Source organism: Ranitomeya variabilis, chromosome 1 (assembly GCF_051348905.1).
Source record: "Ranitomeya variabilis isolate aRanVar5 chromosome 1, aRanVar5.hap1, whole genome shotgun sequence".
NCBI lineage: Eukaryota > Metazoa > Chordata > Amphibia > Anura > Dendrobatidae > Ranitomeya > Ranitomeya variabilis.
The window spans coordinates 394,167,054-394,190,300 of NC_135232.1; the positions used below are offsets into that span (position 1 = coordinate 394,167,054).

The 23,247-nt window shown below is 44.8% G+C and overlaps 1 protein-coding gene across 3 annotated transcripts in view; it reads left to right on the forward strand.

Moving 5' to 3' along the window:
• The window catches only part of DMRT1 (doublesex and mab-3 related transcription factor 1), a 419,177-nt gene that overhangs the window by 270,964 nt on the left and 124,966 nt on the right, over positions 1-23,247 (forward strand). For all 3 annotated transcript variants that reach the window (XM_077249110.1, XM_077249111.1, XM_077249112.1), the window contains one exon: positions 20,172-20,337. In XM_077249110.1, coding sequence (XP_077105225.1) covers positions 20,172-20,337 — 166 coding nt within the window. The remainder of the gene's footprint in view (positions 1-20,171; positions 20,338-23,247) is intronic.

Below are 23,247 nucleotides of genomic sequence, written 5' to 3' on the forward strand. Positions count from 1 at the left end.
GTGTGGTGGTCTTGACTGATCACAAAAATCTGATGTATCTCGAGTCTGCTAAACGCCTTAATCCGAGACAGGCCCGCTGGTCATTGTTTTTCTCCCGCTTTGATTTTGTTGTCTCGTATTTACCAGGTTCAAAGAATGTGAAGGCCGATGCTCTTTCTAGGAGCTTTGTGCCTGATGCTCCTGGAGTCGCTGATCCTGTTGGTATTCTTAAAGATGGAGTTATCTTGTCAGCTATTTCTCCGGATCTGCGACGTGTGTTGCAGAGATTTCAGGCTGATAGGCCTGAGTCTTGTCCACCTGACAGACTGTTTGTCCCGGATAAGTGGACCAGCAGAGTCATTTCCGAGGTTCATTCCTCGGTGTTGGCAGGTCACCCGGGAATTTTTGGCACCAGAGATCTGGTGGCCAGGTCCTTTTGGTGGCCTTCCTTGTCAAGGGATGTGCGGTCATTTGTGCAGTCCTGTGGGACTTGTGCTCGAGCTAAGCCTTGCTGTTCTCGTGCCAGCGGTTTGCTCTTGCCCTTGCCTGTCCCGAAGAGACCTTGGACACATATCTCCATGGATTTCATTTCTGATCTTCCGCTATCTCAGGGCATGTCCGTTATCTGGGTGATATGTGATCGCTTCTCCAAGATGGTCCATTTGGTTCCTTTGCCTAAGCTGCCTTCCTCTTCCGATCTGGTTCCTGTGTTTTTCCAGAACGTGGTTCGTTTGCACGGCATCCCTGAGAATATTGTGTCAGACAGAGGATCCCAGTTCGTTTCCAGGTTCTGGCGATCCTTTTGTAGTAGGATGGGCATTGATTTGTCGTTTTCGTCTGCTTTCCATCCTCAGACTAATGGACAGACGGAGCGAACCAATCAGACTTTGGAGGCTTATTTGAGGTGTTTTGTCTCTGCTGATCAGGACGATTGGGTGACATTCTTGCCGTTGGCTGAGTTTGCCCTTAATAATCGGGCTAGTTCCGCCACCTTGGTTTCGCCTTTTTACTGCAACTCTGGTTTCCATCCTCGCTTTTCTTCGGGTCATGTGGAGCCTTCTGACTGTCCTGGGGTGGATTCGGTGGTGGATAGGTTGCAGCAGATCTGGAATCATGTGGTGGACAACTTGAAGTTGTCACAGGAGAAGGCTCAGCGCTTTGCCAACCGCCGCCGCGGTGTGGGTCCCCGACTACGCGTTGGGGATTTGGTATGGCTTTCTTCCCGCTTTGTTCCTATGAAGGTCTCCTCTCCCAAATTTAAACCTCGTTTTATTGGGCCTTACAAGATATTGGAAATCCTTAATCCTGTATCTTTTCGTCTGGATCTTCCTGTGTCGTTTGCTATTCACAATGTATTTCATAGGTCCTTGTTGCGGCGGTACATTGTGCCTGTAGTTCCTTCTGCTGAGCCTCCTGCTCCGGTGTTGGTTGAGGGCGAGTTGGAGTACGTGGTGGAGAAGATCTTGGATTCTCGCCTCTCCAGGCGGAGGCTTCAGTACTTGGTCAAGTGGAAGGGCTATGGTCAAGAGGATAATTCCTGGGTGGTCGCCTCTGATGTTCATGCGGCCGATTTAGTTCGTGCCTTTCATGCCGCTCATCCTGATCGCCCTGGTGGTCGTGGTGAGGGTTCGGTGACCCCTCACTAAGGGGGGGGTACTGTTGTGAATTTGCTTTTTGCTCCCTCTAGTGGTTACTAGTTTTTTTGACTCTGGTTTTTCTGTCATTCCTTTTATCCGCACCTGGGTCGTTAGTTAGGGGTGTTGCTATATAAGCTCCCTGGACCTTCAGTTCAATGCCTGGCAACGTAGTTATCAGAGCTAGTCTGCTGTGCTCTTGTCTACTGATCCTGGTTCCAGTTATATCAGCTAAGTCTGCCTTTTGCTTTTTGCTATTTGTTTTGGTTTGGTATTTTTGTCCAGCTTGTTCCTAATCTATATCCTGACCTTTGCTGGAAGCTCTAGGGGGGCTGGTGTTCTCCCCCCGGACCGTTAGACGGTTCGGGGGTTCTTGAATTTCCAGTGTGGATTTTGATAGGGTTTTTGTTGACCATATAAGTTACCTTTCTTTATTCTGCTATCAGTAAGCGGGCCTCTCTGTGCTAAACCTGGTTCATTTCTGTGTTTGTCATTTCCTCTTACCTCACCGTCATTATTTGTGGGGGGCTTCTATCCAGCTTTGGGGTCCCCTTCTCTGGAGGCAAGAAAGGTCTTTGTTTTCCTCTACTAGGGGTAGCTAGATTCTCCGGCTGGAGCGTGTCATCTAGAATCAACGTAGGAATGATCCCCGGCTACTTCTAGTGTTGGCGTTAGGAGTAGATATATGGTCAACCCAGTTACCACTGCCCTATGAGCTGGATTTTTGTATTCTGCAGACTTCCACGTTCCTCTGAGACCCTCGCCATTGGGGTCATAACAGTTTGCCAGGCCAGTATTAAATGTTTAATGCATTGCAGAAGAGGGATTATAAGAAAGAAGATTCTGAGTTTTTTTTTTTCTTCTTCCCCTTTACCTCAGAGTGGCTATGCTTGCTGCAGACATGAATGTCCAGACCTTGATTACAAGTGTGGACCAGCTGGCTACTCGTGTGCAGGGCATACAAGACTATGTTATCAGAAATCCTAGGTCAGAACCTAAAATACCGATTCCTGAACTGTTTTCCGGAGACAGGTTTAAGTTTAGGAATTTCGTGAATAATTGTAAATTGTTTTTGTCCCTGAGACCCTGTTCATCTGGAGATTCTGCTCAGCAAGTAAAAATTGTTATTTCGTTCTTACGGGGCGACCCTCAGGATTGGGCTTTTTCGCTGGCGCCAGGAGATCCGGCATTGGCTGATCTTGATGCGTTTTTTCTGGCGCTCGGTTTACTTTATGAGGAACCCAATCTTGAGATTCAGGCAGAAAAGGCCTTGCTGGCTATGTCTCAGGGGCAGGACGAGGCTGAAGTGTATTGCCAAAAATTTCGGAAATGGTCCGTGCTGACACATTGGAACGAGTGTGCACTGGCCGCTAATTTTAGAAATGGCCTTTCTGAAGCCATTAAGAATGTTATGGTGGGTTTTCCCATTCCCACAGGTCTGAATGATACTATGGCACTGGCTATTCAAATTGACCGGCGGTTGCGGGAGCGCAAAACCGCAAATTCCCTCATGGTGTTGTCTGAACAGACACCTAATTCGGTGCAATGTGATAGAAAAACCGCAAATTCCCTCATGGTGTTGTCTGAACAGACACCTGATTTAATGCAATGTGATAGAATCCTGACTAGAAATGAGCGGAAAATTCATAGACGCCGGAATGGCTTGTGCTACTACTGTGGTGATTCTACACATGTTATCTCAGCATGCTCTAAACGTATAGCTAAGGTTGTTAGTCCTGTCACCGTTGGTAATTTGCAACCTAAATTTATTCTGTCTGTAACTTTGATTTGCTCACTGTCATCTTATCCTGTCATGGCGTTTGTAGATTCAGGTGCTGCCCTGAGTCTCATGGATCTCTCATTTGCTAAGCGCTGTGGTTTTACTCTTGAACCATTAGAAAATCCTATTCCTCTTAGGGGTATTGATGCTACACCATTGGCAGCAAATAAACCGCAGTATTGGACTCAGGTTACCATGTGCATGACTCCTGAACACCGCGAGGTGATACGTTTCCTGGTTTTACATAAAATGCATGATTTGGTTGTTTTAGGGCTGCCATGGTTACAGACCCATAATCCAGTCCTGGACTGGAAGGCTATGTCAGTCTCAAGTTGGGGCTGTCGTGGTATTCATGGGGATTCCCTGCCTGTGTCTATTGCTTCTTCTACGCCTTCGGAAGTTCCGGAGTATTTCTCTGATTTTCAGGATGTCTTCAGTGAGTCTGAGTCCAGTGCACTGCCTCCTCATAGGGACTGTGACTGTGCTATAGATTTGATCCCAGGCAGTAAATTTCCTAAGGGAAGACTGTTTAATCTGTCGGTACCTGAACATGCCGCTATGCGTTCATATATCAGGGAGTCTCTGGAGAAAGGACGTATTCGTCCGTCTTCTTCCCCTCTTGGTGCGGGATTCTTTTTTGTGGCAAAAAAGGACGGATCTTTGAGACCTTGTATTGATTATCGGCTTTTAAATAAGATCACTGTCAAATTTCAGTATCCTTTACCACTGTTGTCTGACTTGTTTGCCCGGATTAAGGGTGCCAAGTGGTTCACCAAGATAGACCTTCGTGGTGCGTACAACCTTGTGCGCATTAAGCAAGGTGATGAATGGAAAACCGCATTCAATACGCCCGAAGGTCATTTTGAGTACTTGGTGATGCCTTTTGGGCTCTCCAATGCTCCTTCAGTTTTTCAGTCCTTTATGCATGACATTTTCCGGAAGTATCTGGATAAATTTTTGATTGTTTATCTGGATGATATTTTGGTTTTTTCTGATAATTGGGATTCGCATGTGGAGCAGGTCAGGTTGGTCTTTAAAATTTTGCGTGAAAATTCTTTGTTTGTCAAGGGCTCAAAGTGTCTCTTTGGTGTACAGAAGGTTCCCTTTTTGGGGTTCATTTTTTCCCCTTCTGCTGTGGAGATGGACCCAGTCAAGGTCCGAGCTATTCTGGATTGGATTCAGCCCTCGTCAGTTAAGAGTCTTCAGAAGTTCTTGGGCTTCGCTAACTTCTACCGTCGTTTTATCGCTAATTTTTCTAGCATTGTGAAACCTTTGACAGATATGACCAAGAAGGGCTCCGATGTAGCTAACTGGGCTCCTGCTGCCGTGGAGGCTTTCCAGGAGTTGAAACGCCGGTTTACTTCGGCGCCTGTTTTGTGCCAGCCTGACGTCTCACTTCCCTTTCAGGTTGAGGTGGATGCTTCGGAGATTGGGGCAGGGGCCGTTTTGTCGCAGAGAGGCCCTGGTTGCTCTGTTATGAAACCTTGTGCCTTTTTCTCTAGGAAGTTTTCGCCTGCCGAGCGAAATTATGATGTGGGCAATCGGGAGTTGTTGGCCATGAAATGGGCATTTGAGGAGTGGCGTCATTGGCTCGAGGGTGCTAAGCATCGTGTGGTGGTCTTGACTGATCACAAAAATCTGATGTATCTCGAGTCTGCTAAACGCCTTAATCCGAGACAGGCCCGCTGGTCATTGTTTTTCTCCCGCTTTGATTTTGTTGTCTCGTATTTACCAGGTTCAAAGAATGTGAAGGCCGATGCTCTTTCTAGGAGCTTTGTGCCTGATGCTCCTGGAGTCGCTGATCCTGTTGGTATTCTTAAAGATGGAGTTATCTTGTCAGCTATTTCCCCGGATCTGCGACGTGTGTTGCAGAGATTTCAGGCTGATAGGCCTGAGTCTTGTCCACCTGACAGACTGTTTGTCCCGGATAAGTGGACCAGCAGAGTCATTTCCGAGGTTCATTCCTCGGTGTTGGCAGGTCACCCGGGAATTTTTGGCACCAGAGATCTGGTGGCCAGGTCCTTTTGGTGGCCTTCCTTGTCAAGGGATGTGCGGTCATTTGTGCAGTCCTGTGGGACTTGTGCTCGAGCTAAGCCTTGCTGTTCTCGTGCCAGCGGTTTGCTCTTGCCCTTGCCTGTCCCGAAGAGACCTTGGACACATATCTCCATGGATTTCATTTCTGATCTTCCGCTATCTCAGGGCATGTCCGTTATCTGGGTGATATGTGATCGCTTCTCCAAGATGGTCCATTTGGTTCCTTTGCCTAAGCTGCCTTCCTCTTCCGATCTGGTTCCTGTGTTTTTCCAGAACGTGGTTCGTTTGCACGGCATCCCTGAGAATATTGTGTCAGACAGAGGATCCCAGTTCGTTTCCAGGTTCTGGCGATCCTTTTGTAGTAGGATGGGCATTGATTTGTCGTTTTCGTCTGCTTTCCATCCTCAGACTAATGGACAGACGGAGCGAACCAATCAGACTTTGGAGGCTTATTTGAGGTGTTTTGTCTCTGCTGATCAGGACGATTGGGTGACATTCTTGCCGTTGGCTGAGTTTGCCCTTAATAATCGGGCTAGTTCCGCCACCTTGGTTTCGCCTTTTTACTGCAACTCTGGTTTCCATCCTCGCTTTTCTTCGGGTCATGTGGAGCCTTCTGACTGTCCTGGGGTGGATTCGGTGGTGGATAGGTTGCAGCAGATCTGGAATCATGTGGTGGACAACTTGAAGTTGTCACAGGAGAAGGCTCAGCGCTTTGCCAACCGCCGCCGCGGTGTGGGTCCCCGACTACGCGTTGGGGATTTGGTATGGCTTTCTTCCCGCTTTGTTCCTATGAAGGTCTCCTCTCCCAAATTTAAACCTCGTTTTATTGGGCCTTACAAGATATTGGAAATCCTTAATCCTGTATCTTTTCGTCTGGATCTTCCTGTGTCGTTTGCTATTCACAATGTATTTCATAGGTCCTTGTTGCGGCGGTACATTGTGCCTGTAGTTCCTTCTGCTGAGCCTCCTGCTCCGGTGTTGGTTGAGGGCGAGTTGGAGTACGTGGTGGAGAAGATCTTGGATTCTCGCCTCTCCAGGCGGAGGCTTCAGTACTTGGTCAAGTGGAAGGGCTATGGTCAAGAGGATAATTCCTGGGTGGTCGCCTCTGATGTTCATGCGGCCGATTTAGTTCGTGCCTTTCATGCCGCTCATCCTGATCGCCCTGGTGGTCGTGGTGAGGGTTCGGTGACCCCTCACTAAGGGGGGGGTACTGTTGTGAATTTGCTTTTTGCTCCCTCTAGTGGTTACTAGTTTTTTTGACTCTGGTTTTTCTGTCATTCCTTTTATCCGCACCTGGGTCGTTAGTTAGGGGTGTTGCTATATAAGCTCCCTGGACCTTCAGTTCAATGCCTGGCAACGTAGTTATCAGAGCTAGTCTGCTGTGCTCTTGTCTACTGATCCTGGTTCCAGTTATATCAGCTAAGTCTGCCTTTTGCTTTTTGCTATTTGTTTTGGTTTGGTATTTTTGTCCAGCTTGTTCCTAATCTATATCCTGACCTTTGCTGGAAGCTCTAGGGGGGCTGGTGTTCTCCCCCCGGACCGTTAGACGGTTCGGGGGTTCTTGAATTTCCAGTGTGGATTTTGATAGGGTTTTTGTTGACCATATAAGTTACCTTTCTTTATTCTGCTATCAGTAAGCGGGCCTCTCTGTGCTAAACCTGGTTCATTTCCTGGTTTGTCATTTCCTCTTACCTCACCGTCATTATTTGTGGGGGGCTTCTATCCAGCTTTGGGGTCCCCTTCTCTGGAGGCAAGAAAGGTCTTTGTTTTCCTCTACTAGGGGTAGCTAGATTCTCCGGCTGGAGCGTGTCATCTAGAATCAACGTAGGAATGATCCCCGGCTACTTCTAGTGTTGGCGTTAGGAGTAGATATATGGTCAACCCAGTTACCACTGCCCTATGAGCTGGATTTTTGTATTCTGCAGACTTCCACGTTCCTCTGAGACCCTCGCCATTGGGGTCATAACAGGCACCCCAGACCTTGTCCTGCTATGCATGGCTCCACCATCCCATCCTGGTGTGCATGGCTCCTTATCCCCTATCCTACTCACCCACCAGCGTACCCTCACAGCATCAGAGTGGTCCCGGCGCCGTTCGCAGCATCTCAGTGGTTCCGGCTTCCTGCAGCTCTTCCTGTGCTGAGCGATCACGTGGCACCACTCATTAAGGTAATGAATATGCTCTCCACGCCTATGGGAGTGGAGACACGTGCATATTCATTACCATAATGAGCGGCGCCACGTGATCGCATCGGAAGAGCTGCTGGAAGCCGGAACCATCGGATGCTGCGAAGGCGCCGGGACCACCGAGATGCTGCGACGGCACGCTGGTGGGTGAGTATGATGTCTTCTGGAAGCCGGCGGCTGTCACTGTTCGCTGCTATAAGAGAAATTAATATTCATTTTTTTTTAGCAGTGGGCACAGTTGCAGCCGCCGTCTTGTGCCTACTGTGACCCGCTGCTTCACTGCTCCACCTCCCCCACCGGCTTTCTGGACAATTGACTTGTGTATAAGCCGAGGGGGGCGTTTTCAGCACAAAAAAATGTGCTGCAAAATTGGCTTATACACGAGTATGTACGGTATGTAAAACTCATACAATGTGCTTCTCTGTTTTTTATTTTTAGTTTCTGTCTCTCACACTTGTACCTGCGATAAGAATTACAGACCTCTTCATTCTTTGTAGGTGGGAAAACTTGCAAAATCGACAGTGTATAAAATAATTATTTTCCCTCTGTACTTATGTTTGTATGTAAATAAAAGTACTGAGGATGGGAATATACGGTCCAAAACACCCTTTCTCCCACAGTTTCTCCTATCTGTTCCCCTGGATGCATTGATTGACCTGAGGTAGCTACGGAAGCTGTGGAAGGAAGAATGCTTTGAAACAGAGCCCCGCACATGCTGCACCAATTACCTCATTTGGATATGAATATGAGAAATGTTTTCTCCAAAATTATTCAACAAGGTTTTTAAACTGGAGGATCTGTATTCACTTTGTTACTGATTTTTAATTAGATGCCAGCAATAAGACAACTGGATATACCACTTCTGCTGTACATTGCTGGTGGACAAAACGAATAATGTAGGGCATGATAGCCAATTTAGTTGTGCCATGTTTAGTCCATTTTATATAGTAATTTGTGGATTCTGCTTCTATATCATGAAAGAATCTCAAACATTTCCGAACGGTACATATCATATTAATGCCGATTTCACACGTCATATTTCTTGTACCGGAGGTGTCCGTGTGTGTAATACTTGTGGCAACCATGTGTCGCATCAGTACCACACGCATCGGTGCCTGAGAAGCAGCGGGTACAGTTAGTGCAATTCCCAGGTGCCGGGTGCTGAAGAGCTTCGCATCTGCTCTTCCGGTGATCAGTGTGAGCAGGGGAGAATAATGAAAGTTGTACTCAAGTGATAACAGTGAGAACAGGCGGCGGCTGATGGGATTATTCCTCCAATCAGCCTTCGCCTGCAGCCGCTAATAACAGCGAGAGCAAGCGGCGGTTGATGGGAGTATTTTTTATCACCCGCCATCTGCGCTATGAATAAATAAATGCAAAAAACATTATGAGTTCCCCTGTATTTTTGATAACCAGCCAGGCAAAACTGACAACCCTCAGCTGTCGGCTTTAGCAAGGTTGGTTATCAAGAATAGAGTGGTCCCCATGCTGTTTTTTTTTTTTTTTTTACTTATTTAAGTAAATTAAAAAAGCGACCTGGGGTCCCCCCATTTTTGACAACCAGCCTTGCTAAAGCTGACATCTGGGGGCTGGTATACTGAGGCTGGTAAGGGGCCATGAATATTGACCCCCTCCCAGCCTAAAAATAGCAGTCTACAGCTGCCCAGAAAAGGCGTATCTTGTAGATGCGCCAATTCTGGCGCTTCGCTCGGCTTTGTATTGTCAGGTGACACCAAGCCCACAGCTTAGTAAAGGAGAGACGTCTATAAGACCTATCCATTACTTATCCTTTATTTGTATTGGAAATGAAGACACAGCAAGAATGAAGTCCTTTATTTGAAATAAAAATAAAACACACTTTTCCATTTATTTACAAATAATAAACACAGTTATACTCTCCTAACGCCTAATTCCACTGAATACCTCGTCTCCTGTAATAAAACAAAAATTAATTAGCAACAATATCCCTCACCTGTTTGTCGTTCTGTCCCATGTCGTAATCCATGTCTGGGGAGAAATAATTTTCAACCTGGATGGTGCCAAGATGCGACCGTCCAGGCTGAGAACAACTGATGAATGAGCTGCTGCGAGCACAGCATCAGTGACCAGCGGTGACATCATCGAGGTTAACGCTGGTCAGTGAGGCTGCGTTCCCAGCCAAACTGAACAGCGGTGACCTCAGCACCATGGGAAAAAGTCAGTGATAAGGTCACCGCAGTATAGCTCAGTGAGTTCATGGCAGATCACCTACCTGTGAAAAGAGTGTGAAAATTGTCTTAACCCATTAATCCCATTTGATGTACTATCCCGTCAAGGTGACCTGGGACTTAATTCCCAGGGACGGGATAGTACGTCATAGCGATCGGCCGCGCGGCCGGGTGTCAGCTGACTATCGCAGCTGACATCCGGCACTATGTGCCAGAAGCGGTCACGGACCGCCCCCGTCACATTAACCCCCGGCACACTGCGATCAAACATGATCGCAGTGTTTCGGCGGTATAGGGAAGCATCAAGCAGGGGAGGGGCTCCCTGCGTGCTTCCCTGAGACCCTCGGAGCAACGCGATGTGATCGCGTTGCTCCGAGGGTCCCCTACCTTCTCCCTGCAGGCCCCGGATTCAAAATAGCCGCGGGGCTGCATCCGGGTCCTGCAGGGAGGTGGCTTACCAAGCGCCTGCTCAGAGCAGGCGCTGGTAAGCCAGGAGCAGTGCACGTCAGATCGCTGATCTGACACAGTGCTCTGCAAAGTGTCAGATCAGCGATCTGACTTTATAACATGATGCCCCCCGTGGCAATGTTATAAAGTAAAGAAAAAAAATTTAGTTGTGTGTAAAAAAAAAAAAAAAATCCTAAATAAAGAAAAAAAATATGATTCCCATAAATACATTTCGTTATCTAAATTAAAAAAACAATAAAAGTACACATATTTAGTATCGCCGCGACCGTAACGACCCAACCTATAAAACTCCCACTAGATAACCCCTTCAGCGAACACCGTAAAAAAAAAAAAAAAAACTAGACAAAAAACAACGCTTTATTATACCGCCGAACAAAAAGTGGAATAGCACGCAATTAAAAAGACGGATTTAAATAACCATGGTACCGCTGAAAACGTCATCTTGTCCCGCAAAAAACGAGCCGCCATACAGCGTCATCAGCAAAAAGATAAAAAAGTTATAGTCCTCAGAATAAAGCGATGCAAAAATTATTTTTTCTATAAAATTGTTTTTATCGTATAAAAGTGCCAAAACATAAAAAAATGATATAAATGAGGTATCGCTGTAATTGTACTGACCCGAAGAATAAAACTGCTTTATCCATTTTACCAAACGCTGAACGGTATAAACGCCCCCCAAAAGAAATTCTTGAATAGCTGGTTTTTGGTCATACTGCCTCACAAAAATCGGAATAAAAAGCAATCAAAAAATGTCACGTGCCCGAAAATGCTACCGATAAAAACGTCGTCAACTCGTCCCGCAAATAACAAGACCTCACATGACTCTGGACCAAAATATAGAAAAATTATAGCTCTCAAAATGTGGTAACATAAAAAAATAATTTTTTACAATAAAAAGCGTCTTTTAGTGTGTGACAGCTGCCAGTTATAAAAATCCGCTAAAAAACCCGCTATAAAAGTAAATCAAACCCCCCTTCATCACCCCCATAGTTAGGGAAAAATAAAAAAAATGTATTTATTTCCATTTTCCCATTAGGGCTAGGGTTGGGGCTAGGGTTAGGGTTTGGATTACATTTACGGTTGGAATTAGGGTGAGGGGTGTGTCAGGGTTAGGGGTGTGGTTGGGATTAGGGTTAGGGTTTCAGTTAGAATTGGGGGTTTCCACTGTTTAGGCACATCAGGGCTCTCCAAACGTGACATGGCGTCCGATCTCAATTCCAGCCAATTCTGCGTTGAAAAAGTAAAACAGTGCTCCTTCCCTTCCGAGCTCTCCAGTCCCCAAACAGGGGTCAACCCCAACATATGGGGTATCCGCGTACTCAGGACAAATTGGACAACAACTTCTGGGGTCCAATTTCTCTTGTTACCCTTGGGAAAATAAAAATGTGGGGGGCTAAAAAATGATTTTTGTAGGAAAAAAATGATTTTTTATTTTCACGGCTCTGCGTTATAAACTGTGGTGAAATACTTGGGGGGTTCAAAGTTCTCACAACACATCTAGATAAGTTCCTTGGGGGTCTAGTTTCCAATATGGGGTCACTTGTGGAGGGTTTATACTGTTTAGGTACATCAGGGGCTCTGCAAATGCATCGTGACGCCTGCAGACCAATCCATCTAAGTCTGCATTCCAAATGGCGCTCCTTCCCTTCCGAGCTCTGCCATGCGCCCAAACAGTGGTTCCCCCCCACATATGGAGTATCAGCGTACTCAGGACAAATTGGACAACAACTTTTGGGGACCAATTTCTCCTGTTACCCTTGGGAAAATACAAAACTGGGTGTTAAAGATAATTTTTGTGGAAAAAAATATTTTATTTTCACGGCTCTGCGTCATAAAGTGTAGTGAAACACTTGGGGGTTCAAAGCTCTCACAACACATCTATATAAGATCCTTAGAGGGTCTACTTTCCAAAATGGTGTCACTTGTGGGGGTTTCAATGTTTAGGAACATCAGGGGCTCTCCAAATGCAACATGGCGTCCCATCTTAATTCCAGCCGATTTTGCATTGAAAAGTCAAACGGCGCTCCTTCCCTTCTCAGCTCTGCCATGCATCCAAGCAGTGGTTTACCCCCACATATGTGGTATCCGTGTACTCACGACAAATTGCACAACAACTTTTGGGGTACAATTTCTTCTGGTACCTTTGGGAAAATGAAAAATTGGGGGCGAAAAGTTCATTTTTGTGGAAAAATATATTTTATTTTTACGGTTCTACATTATAAACTTCTGTGAATCACTTGATGGGTCAAAGTGCTCACCACACATCTTAGATAAGTTCCTTAGGGGGGTCTACTTTCCAAAATGGTGTCACTTGTGGGGGGTTTCAATGTTTAGGCACATCAGGGGCTCCCCAACGCAATATGGCGTCCCATCTCAATTCCAGCCAATTTTGCATTGAAAAGTCAAATGGCGCTCCTTCCCTTCCGAGCTCGGCCATGTGCCCAAACAGTGGTTTAACCCCACATATGGGGTATCGGGGTACTCAGGACAAATTGTACAACAACTTTTGGGGTGCATTTTCTCCTGTAACCGTTGGTAAAATTAAACAAATTGGAGCTGAATACATTTTTTGTGAAAAAAAAATGAAATGTTCTTTTTTTTTTAAACATTCCAAAAATTCCTGAGGCACCAGAAGGGTTAATAAACTAATACCTAATTGGTATTTTATATTACATTAACATGCTGCAGGAAAAAAAAAATCAGTTTGTTTATTATTAGTGCAAGTTCTGTGCTGAAAACCCATGGATTACCTTTATTAAATTTCAATGGCTCTAATCCGTGTGCAGGCTTGTAGTGAACTTGTAAGATCCAGTTGCTCTGCAAACTGCCTTCAGAGTTTGCAGTGGATTTGATCCTCCAGCAGCTTCTGCAGGAGAAATGTGGCTGCTAGTAGCTTTCCTTTCTATAGCAGGTGATATCTGTACAATATGCAAGCTGAAAAATAAAACTTGTCCAACATCAAATTCGTTGAGTGTTTCTAAAATGCATCTAAAATATGTCAGTCTGTAGAAGTCTTCTAACCCGGTTTGTATGCACTTTGTCTACCCTTAGTACTTTTGATGTTTGTCAAGGTTTTTTCTGTTTTTATATTTGGATTCTGAACTGGAGTGTGGTCCGTGCACTGCTATGAGATTAAAGGGAATCTGTCACCCCAAAAAATCGTATATGAGCTAAGGCCAGCGGCATCAGGGGCTTATCTACAGCATTCTGTAATGCTGTAGATAAGCCCCCGATGTAACCTGAAAGATAAGAAAAACAGGTTATATTATACTCACCCATGGGCGATCCTGCTGCAGTCCGGACCTATGGGCGTCGCCGTCCGGCGCCTCCTATCTTCATACGATGACGTCCTCTTCTTGCCGCGGCTCCTGCGCAGGCGTACTTTGTCTGCCCTGCCGCTCTGACCTTTCCAGGCGCCTGCGCACTGCAGTTCTTTGCCCTGCCCTCAACAGGGCAGACAAAGTACGCCTGCGTCGGAGCCGCAGCAGGAAGACAAGAAGAGGACGTCATTGCATGAAGATGGGAGGCCCCGGACCGGACCGCAGCGGGGCCGCCCCTGGGTGAGTATAATATAACCTGTTTTTCTTACCTTTCAGGATTTGTTCAGTATTTGGTCAGTATTTTACATTAGTATGTGTAAGCCAAAACAAGGAGTGGGTGATAAATGCAGAAGTGGTGACGTGTTTCTATAATACTTTTTCTCTGATTGTTCCACTCCTGGTTTTGGCTTACAGATCCGGATGTAAAATACTGACCAAATACTTATAGTGTGAACGTGGCCTTACTCCTGATTTCTGGGATGGGTCACAATTACAGAATCTCAGCTTCAAAATGAGCATTGGATCACTGTTGAAGCTGTAATCCAAGCTGAGATGTGGCCATAAGTCCTGACTAGTGAGTTAAAACTCTGAAAGGACCTAAGAGATTTGAGATGTCTTTGGCAGGGAAAGCATTAAAGGGAATCTGTCACCCCAAAATTGGCCTATAAGCTAAGGCCACCGGCATCAGGGGCTCATCTGTAATGCTGTAGATAAGCCCCCGATGTATCCTGAAAGATAAGAAAAACAGGTTATATTATACTCACCCAGGGGCGGTCCTGCTGCGGTCCGGTCCGATGGGCGTCGCGGTCCGCGTCCAGCGCCTCCCATCTTCATACGATGGCATCCTCTTCTTGTCTTCTTGCCGCGGCTCCTGCGTTGGCGTACTTTGTCCGCCCTGTTGAGGGCAGAGAAAAGTACTGCAGTGCGCAGGTGCTGGACCTCTCTGACCTTTACCGGCGCCTGCGCACTGCAGTACTTTGCTCTGCCCTGTTGAAGGCAGAGCAAAGTACTGCAGTGCGCAGGAGCCGCGGCAAGAAGACAAGAAGAGGACATCATCGTATGAAGATGGGAGATGCCGGACACGGACCGCGTCGCCCATCGGACCTGCAGGCGTACTTTGTCTGCCCTGTTGAGAGCAGAGCAAAGTACTGCAGTGCGCAGCCGCTGGGCCTCTCTGCCCTTTCCAGGCGCCTGTGCACTGCAGTTCTTTGCTCTGCCCTCATCAGGGCAGACAAAGTACGCTCATTGTATGAAGATGGGAGAAGCCGGACCCGGACCGCGTCGTCCATCGGACCAGACCGCAGCGGGACCACCCCTGGGTGAGTATAATATAACCTGTTTTTCTTATCTTTCAGGATACATCGGGGGCTTATCTACAGCATTACAGAATGCTGTAGATAAGCCCCTGATGCCGGTGGCCTTATCTCATATACGATTTTTGGGGTGACAGATTCCCTTTAAATTGGAAAGTCAGATGATCACCCCTTCCATTGCCCACACACTAAAATCAGCTAAACTGCTGGATGTAGTGGGACCTACTGACCATCTGATACATGCTAGTGGAGAGATAGCTGTCACAAGCATTCTTCTGCAGTGTGTGCATTTTAAGGCTATGTGCACACGATGTGTTTTAGCTGCGTTTTCTGTTGTGAATTCTGTTCTCGAACTCCCTCCGGTGGTTATGAATGGTACTTCGGCGAGTTCTGTCCATGGACTCCCTCTGGTGGCTGTGAGTGGAGCTGCTGGTTCTGAGGTTCTGTCCTCAGCTGACCTCGTTTAGTCCTAGGCTGGCTGCTCTATTTAACTCCACTTAGATCGTTACTTGATGCCAGCTGTCAATGTCCTAGTACTGGTTCAGTTTGCTCTTGGATCTTTCAGATGACCTGTCTACTCCAGCAAAAGCTAAGTCCCTGCTAGCTTATTTGTTTACCACTGTTTCCTTGTCCAGCTTGCTATCATGATTCTGCTTGGCTAGCTGGAAGCTCTGGGATGCAGAGTGGCACCTCCACGCCGTGAGTCGGTGTGGGGTCTCTTTTGCACACTCTGCGTGGTTTTTTGGTAGTTTTTTATGCTGACCGCAAAGATACCTTTTCTATCCTCAAGTCTGTTTAGTTAAGTCTGGCCTCCTTTGCTGAAACCTATTTCATTCCTGTGTTGTGACTTCCATCTTAACTCACAGTCAATACGTGTGGGGGGCTGCCTATTTCTTTGGGGAATTTCTCTGAGGCAAGTTAGGCCTTATTTTCTATCTTTAGGGGTAGTTAGCTCTTAGGCTGTGAAGAGGCGTCTAGGCAGAGTCAGGTACGCTCCACGGCTATTTCTAGTTGTTGTGATAGGTTTAGGGGTTGCGGTCAGCAAAGCTCCCACTTCCCAGAGCTTGTCCTGTATAACTAGTTTGCTCATCAGGTCATTCCTAGTGCTCCTAACCACCAGGTCATCATAACAGTTTTCGCAGTGTTTTTTTACGCCTGTAAATGGTCCAAAAATGCAATGGAATACTAAAGAAAGGTAATTCAATGACAATCCTGAAGTGTTGTGCACATGATCAAGTCAATTTCCTTCAGTATTTGCAGCATTTTATTTTCTGCAGCATGTCAAATCTTTTTGCATTTCTGCAGCGTTTTTTGACTCATTGACTTCAGCAAAAACGCAGGTGTAAAAAGGTTTGTGTATTTGCTGCAGATTTGCTGCCAAAAACGCTGCGAATTGTCAAAGGGAAATTATGTCAGAAGGAGGAAGAGTGCGTGGGCGGAGAATGTGTGTGTGTTTGTGTGTGGGCGGAGAATATGTGTGTCTGTGTGTGGGCGGAGAATATGTGTGTGTGTCTCTGTGTGTGTCGGCGCAGAATATGTGTGAGCAGAGAATATGTGTCTGTATGTGTCTGTCTGTCTGTGTCTGTTTCTGTCTGAGTGTGTGTACCCATGCGACGTGTGTACCCAAGCGTCGTCTGATGGGACTACTACTCCCATCTGGCTACATCTTTATCACATATAACAGAGACAGCATGAGCCGATGATGGGAGAATAGTCTCATCATCCGGCGTCTGTGTTAAATTGTAAAAAAATCAAAACATTTACATAATTACATATATACAGTCATGGCCAAAAGTATTCACACCCCTGCAATTCTGTCAGATAATACTCAGTTTCTTCCTGAAAATGATTGCAAACACAAATTCTTTGGTATTATTATCTTCATTTAATTTGTCTTAAATGAAGAAACACAAAAAGAATTGTTCTAAAGCCAAATTGGATATAATTCCACACCAAACATAAAAAAGGGGGTGGACAAAAGTATTGGCACTGTTCGAAAAATCATGTGATGCTTCTCTAATTTGTGTAATTAACAGCACCTGTAACTTACCTGTGGCACCTAACAGGTATTGGCAATAACTAAATCACACTTGCAGCCAGTTGACATGGATTAAGTTGACTCAACATCTGTCCTGTGTCCTTGTGTGTTCCACATTGAGCATGGAGAAAGGAAAGAAGACCAAAGAACTGTCTGAGGACTTGAGAAACCAAATTGTGAGGAAGCATGAGCAATCTCAAGGCTACAAGTCCATCTCCAAAGACCTGAATGTTCCTGTGTCTACCGTGCGCAGTGTCATCAAGAAGTTTAAAGCCCATGGCACTGTGGCTAATCTCCCAAGATGTGGACGGAAAATAAAAATTGACAAGAGATTTCAACACAAGATTGTGCGGATGTTGGATGAAGAACCTCGACTAACATCCAAACAAGTTCAAGCTGCCCTGCAGTCCGAGGGTACAACAGTGTCAACCCTTACTATCCGTCGGCGTCTGAATGAAAAGGGACTGCATGGTAGGAGACCCAGGAAGACCCCACTTCTTACCCCGAGACATAAAAAAGCCAGGCTGGAGTTTGCCAAAATTTACCTGTAAAAGCCTAAAACGTTTTGGAAGAATGTTCTCTGGTCAGATGGGACAAAAGTAGAGCTTTTTGGGCAAAGGCATCAACATAGAGTTTACAGGAGAAAAAAAAAGGCATTCAAAGAAAAGAACACTGTCCCTACAGTCAAACATGGCGGAGGTTCCCTGATGTTTTGGGGTGGCTTTGCTGCCTCTGGCATTGGACTGCTTGACCGTGTGCATGGCATTATGAAGTCTGAAGACTACCAACAAATTTTGCAGCATAATGTAGGGCCCAGTGTGAGAAAGCTGGGTCTCCCTCAGAGGTCATGGGTCTTCCAGCAGGACAATGACCCAAAACACACTTCAAAAAGCACTAGAAAATAATTTGAGAGAAAGCACTGGAGACTTCTAAGGTGGCCAGCAATGAGTCCAGACCTGAATCCCATAGAACACCTGTGGAGAGATCTAAAAATGGCAGTTTGGAGAAGGCACCCTTCAAATATCAGGGACCTGGAGCAGTTTGCCAAAGAAGAATGGTCTAAAATTCCAGCAGAGCATTGTAAGAAACTCATTGATGGTTACCGGAAGCGGTTGGTCGCAGTTATTTTGGCTAAAGGTTGTGCAACCAAGTATTAAGGTGAGGGTGCCAATACTTTTGTCTGGCCCATTTTTGGAGTTTTGTGTGAAATGATCAATGTTTTGCTTTTTGCTTCATTCTCTTTTGTGTTTTTTCATTTAAGACAAATTAAATGATGATAATAATACCAAAGAATTTGTGTTTGCAATCATTTTCAGGAAGAAACTGAATATTATCTGACAGAATTGCAGGGGTCTGAATACTTTTGGCCATGACTGTATTCACATGTAAAATACATACTCACCAAGCTCCTAATCCCTGATGTCCGTTTCTCCTGCAAACAATCAAAAATAATATACCAACATATACTCACCTTTCCCCGTAGTTCATTTAATACCAAGTGTCCCACTTTGATCCCACCCTGCCGCTGGTGATACACTGACAGGAGGTGATCGCTCCCGCAGTGTATCACTGAGCCGCTGTGAGGGTTCACTGGAGTTCATCAGCTGATCAGCTCCTGTGCTCTCACTTACGGCACAGATGCATGGGAAAGTTCTCACTCAGCGTTAGTGCCGTAAGTGAGAGCACCGGAGCCAATGAACTCCGGTGAACTCTCACGGCAGCTCCGTGACACACTACGGGAGTGATTACCTCCTGTCACTCCTGTCAGTGCATCACCGGCAGCTGGGTAGAGTGGTCACATCTCCTCATGTGACTGTTCTACACGTGAGATCGCCGTGGGACACTTGGTATTAAATGGACTACGTCGGACAGGATAGAATTATATGTTGAAAAAGCAACAAAGATCAGCTCACCTCCTGTCAGTCCCAACGCGCGGATCATGCAGTGCTGCAAGTAGTATGAATGTGAACCAGAAGTCCAGCGTGGGTGATGTCCATAAAAAATACCTTTTATTCTATTTTCATTAAACGCATAAGTCCAAAATTCATCTTCATATCCAAAGACACAAAAACGAGTGATTCATACCAGTGACAGTCACAGGCTTAAAGTGCATTAAAATCAAACTCGTTTCAATGGTCGTGCCGCCTTAGTCTTATATGTTGGTTTATTATTTTCTGATTGTTTGCAGGAGACGAGGGTGTCAGGGATTAGGCGTTCAGTAAGTATGGTAAATTTAGATTCAATAAAGGAGTCTGTGTGATTATTTCAAACAAAGGACTTTATTCTGACCGTGTCTTTATTTACCACGCAACTATAGGATTAGTAATGAATAGATGTCTTGTAGACGCCTCTCCATTACTACCTTGTGGGCTTGATGTCACCTGACAATACAAAGGTGACATCAACCCCACAAATATGAACCCCTCTTGCCACCACTACAGGGCAAATAGGAAGAGCGAGGCTAAGTGCCCTTTCCTAGGCTATTAATATCAGCCCGCAGCTGTCTGCCAAGCCTTTGCTGGTTTGATTTTATAGGGGGACCCCATGTCAATTTTTTCTGGGGTTCCCCTGTAAACTAGCCAGTCCAGTAAAGGCTAAGCAAACAGCTGTGAGCTGATATTAATAGCCTGGGAACCTTTATGGCTATTGGCTCCTTCCCAGAATATTAACTTTAGCCGTTGGCTTTCCCTCTGCTGGTTATGTAAATTATGCGGGAGCCCACGCAATTTCAAAAAAAATGTTTTAAAAAAAATAAACAGATATTGTATATCACACAGATGTCTGACAGTTGCTGTTTTGTTACAGCATATGTAGGTTAATTATGTTAATGCTCCTACATAGACTGGTGCGTGTGTGTGTGTGTGTGTGTGTGTGTGTGTGTGTGTGTGTGTGTGTGTGTGTGTGTGTATGTGTGTGTGCGTGTGTGTGTCTTTATTTAATATTAATGATGGGATCTGGCTGAAGAGGTTGAACAAGGAAATTACATCAAATTTTTTTTTTTATATATATATCTTTATTTAGCTCTATGGATTTACAAAAACACATAAAAGTGCGTATTTTCAGCAGTGTTTTTCTGCCAAGAGATGCAGAAACTTTGCAGAAATTTCTGCAAGCAAATGTGCACACATAGCCTAAGGCTTTGTCTTTGCAATTTTGTGCATTACCAGTTTGTTACTTACCAACTATCAACTTAGTATTTTGTCTTTTTGTAGATGAAAAGCAATGATAACCGTATTCCAGGACACAACACAGGCTCCCAATACAGGATGCACTCTTACTACCCACCCTTCATGGGGCAGACTATGGCCACAACTGCTTGTGTCCAACCCATCTTTAGTTTTGAGGAAAACCTATCCTTCCCTGAGGTGAAAGCAAATGGTAAGTCTAGTTGTGTTACATGAACATTTTACTGACCATATGCAGTATTTTTATTGTTCCTAGTGCCACTGTAAGGATTTCCACATACTTTGCACAGTTAATTTATATGGTAATTCTTACTATTTTACATTAGCTAATAAACATTCACTGTAAAACCTCTCTAAAAGACCACCCATTTGAGAAAATCACCCTCTAACAGCCTTCTTCCTAATAGCACACACCTACCTGTAACTGACATAGCACGCTCTTCACTTGTTAGATGCCACAGTCGATGGTAACCACTGCCTCTAAGCGGTCATATGGGGACCCTTCTGCCGTCCTATATGATTGTGGTATGGTTTTAATGTCCACATAAGTATTGCAGTATATTATGCCTGTGATCACATGCCATAGGGAATTAAAGAAATTAAAAATAGTAAAAAAATTGAATAGAAAAAAGCATAAACATTTAAATTACCGCATTTTCCTGTTACAAAAATTAAAAACAAAATCCCAAAATTTAAAGTTTCAACTTTGAAGAACTTTTTTTGTATGTGACTCTTCAGATGTTGATTTCCCACCATCTTCAACATGAATCTTGGAGAAAGGAAGAACTGTGCTTGTCTGCACGAATATTCCTCTTAAAAACTCTGCAATCGTGGATTATATTGTCCGCTGAAATAATGTCACATGACCAAGCAGGTCACGGTTATGGTCTCTTGTTACTATGTTTGCTATGCAATATCACACACCACTTGGCTTAAAGCATACATGTTTTCAACCTCTGGCCCGTGGGCCAAATCTAGCCTACATGATGATTATATTGTGCCTGCGACAACAGAACCACCACCCCTATGTGGGGACATTATTCTTTATAGAAGGCAATGTGGGGCCCATATTATTATGAGGATGATGTTTGACCCATTATACTGGTATGGAAAGCTATCTAGGGCCATTATACTGTTTGCAGGACTATGTGGGGCCATTATTCTGTATAAAGGACTTTGTGGGGCCTGTTATTCTTTATAGAAGGCAATGTGGGGCCCATATTACTATAAGGAGGATGATGTGGGGCCCATTATACTATATGGAAAGCTATGTGGGGCCATTATACTGTTTTGAGAACTATAAATCCTACAAGACCTCACGGAGTCATTGTCCAAACACAATAATAGTAACAAATTTACAAATTTTATTAGGACATAAATTACAAGGCATAATATATATGACAAACAGTTGAAATGACAAAGAACATAGAAGGCTCTTGTGTGAAGAACAACAAATGTTGGTAAAAGTCACAGGGAGGGAGCAAGAGAAAAAGCTGAACAAATCAAACCTCAAAAAGGCAAAATTATTATCATGCTCAAAAGTGCCTAGTGCCTATAAGGTGCAATGTTAGGTTATGATTGGAAGAGCCCCAGGTCATAAGAAGTGTGCAACAAGAATAATGACATATACAAACATACATGCCAGTTTCAAGTATGTCTGAACCCAGGGAAAACAGTGCTATAAGAGATGTTCAGTTTACCCATAATACTGCCTGCCAACGTGTGTCCAGTGCACCCCCAACGCGCGTTTCGCGTGGGCTTCCTCGAGGGGCTGTCAAGTTTGGAGAACTATGTGGGGCCATTATTCTGTATGGAGGACTTTGTTTGGCCTATTATTCTGTCACAGCCCCCCTGACGAAGCCCACGCGAAACGCGCGTAGGGGTACACGTGCGGCCGACCTGACAAGATATGGGTAAGAAATAATCACTTAGTCTTACATGTTTATGCATGCCATGGGAGGTTATTGTTAGTATCGTCTGGCATTAGTGGTCACTATGACTCTGTGTTAATTCTCTATGGCTATCCCTGGTAGTAGCTCTTAAAGAAATTATAGTTATTGCACGAGCACTTTATTTTAATTTTAGTTTCTTACCTTGGTGTCTGGTCGGTCCGCATGTGGTGCTGCATCTGAGTTTTGCTTCAATACAGCTGATGTCCTGTGTTTTTTGGTGTTAAATACAATTTTACAGTGCCATATATGTAATTGTTTATATAAATAAACTTTTTCGGATTTTATTATTCTCTGGTGGATTTTGTCACTCCGATTTTTCTTTCTTTTTGTTAAAAAAAAAAAATATATTATTCTGTATAGACAGCAATGTGGGCCCATATTACTATAAGGAGGATGGTGTGAGACCCATTATATTGTATGGAAAGCTATGTAAGGCCATTATACTGTTTGGAGGAGTATGCGGGCCCATTGTTCTGTATGGAGGACTGTGTGGTGCCCATTATACTGTTTAGTGGTTGGCTTCGATTTTGTCCATGTTTTTCATTTGGCCCTCTCTGCGTGTTTTGGTGTGATATCCCTGGTTTAAACGAAGTAGACATATGAGTTTACCTCTATAAGTATATGTTCTGTACCAAAACCAAAATGTACAGTTACCTCTTTGTAGTCATTGAATTGGAACTTTCATTGGTAACATTCAGGGTTTAAAAATGTGTCCTAATAATGTGATGATCCCACAGGCACATGGTTTGTTACAGTGGGAAACTCACATGAGCTGGGCAAATATTAAGCCTCTGATTGTAAACACTATTCAGTGAAAACAAGCAGAGATCTTGAAAACCAGGAGAAACTGATTCACCCAAAGTTAATTTCCTACCTATCCATTATGCACGGAATAAGAGCTGTAGTAAATAAATCTAGTTCCCATGCCATACGCAGAACATCACTTTTGCACAGAAAGCACTACAAGCTCGCTGCATGGGACAAGGAGCAGAATGAGTCTCTTTTTGTGACCAGCAACAATATGTCTCACTCATTACACAACAGAAGGCTTTCTAAAGTGATACTCCCCAATTCATCAAACTGTTTACTGAAATCTGGAGTTGCTGAACAGTCTTGTGACTTTTTACCTTTTTCAACCAGTGAAGACAAAT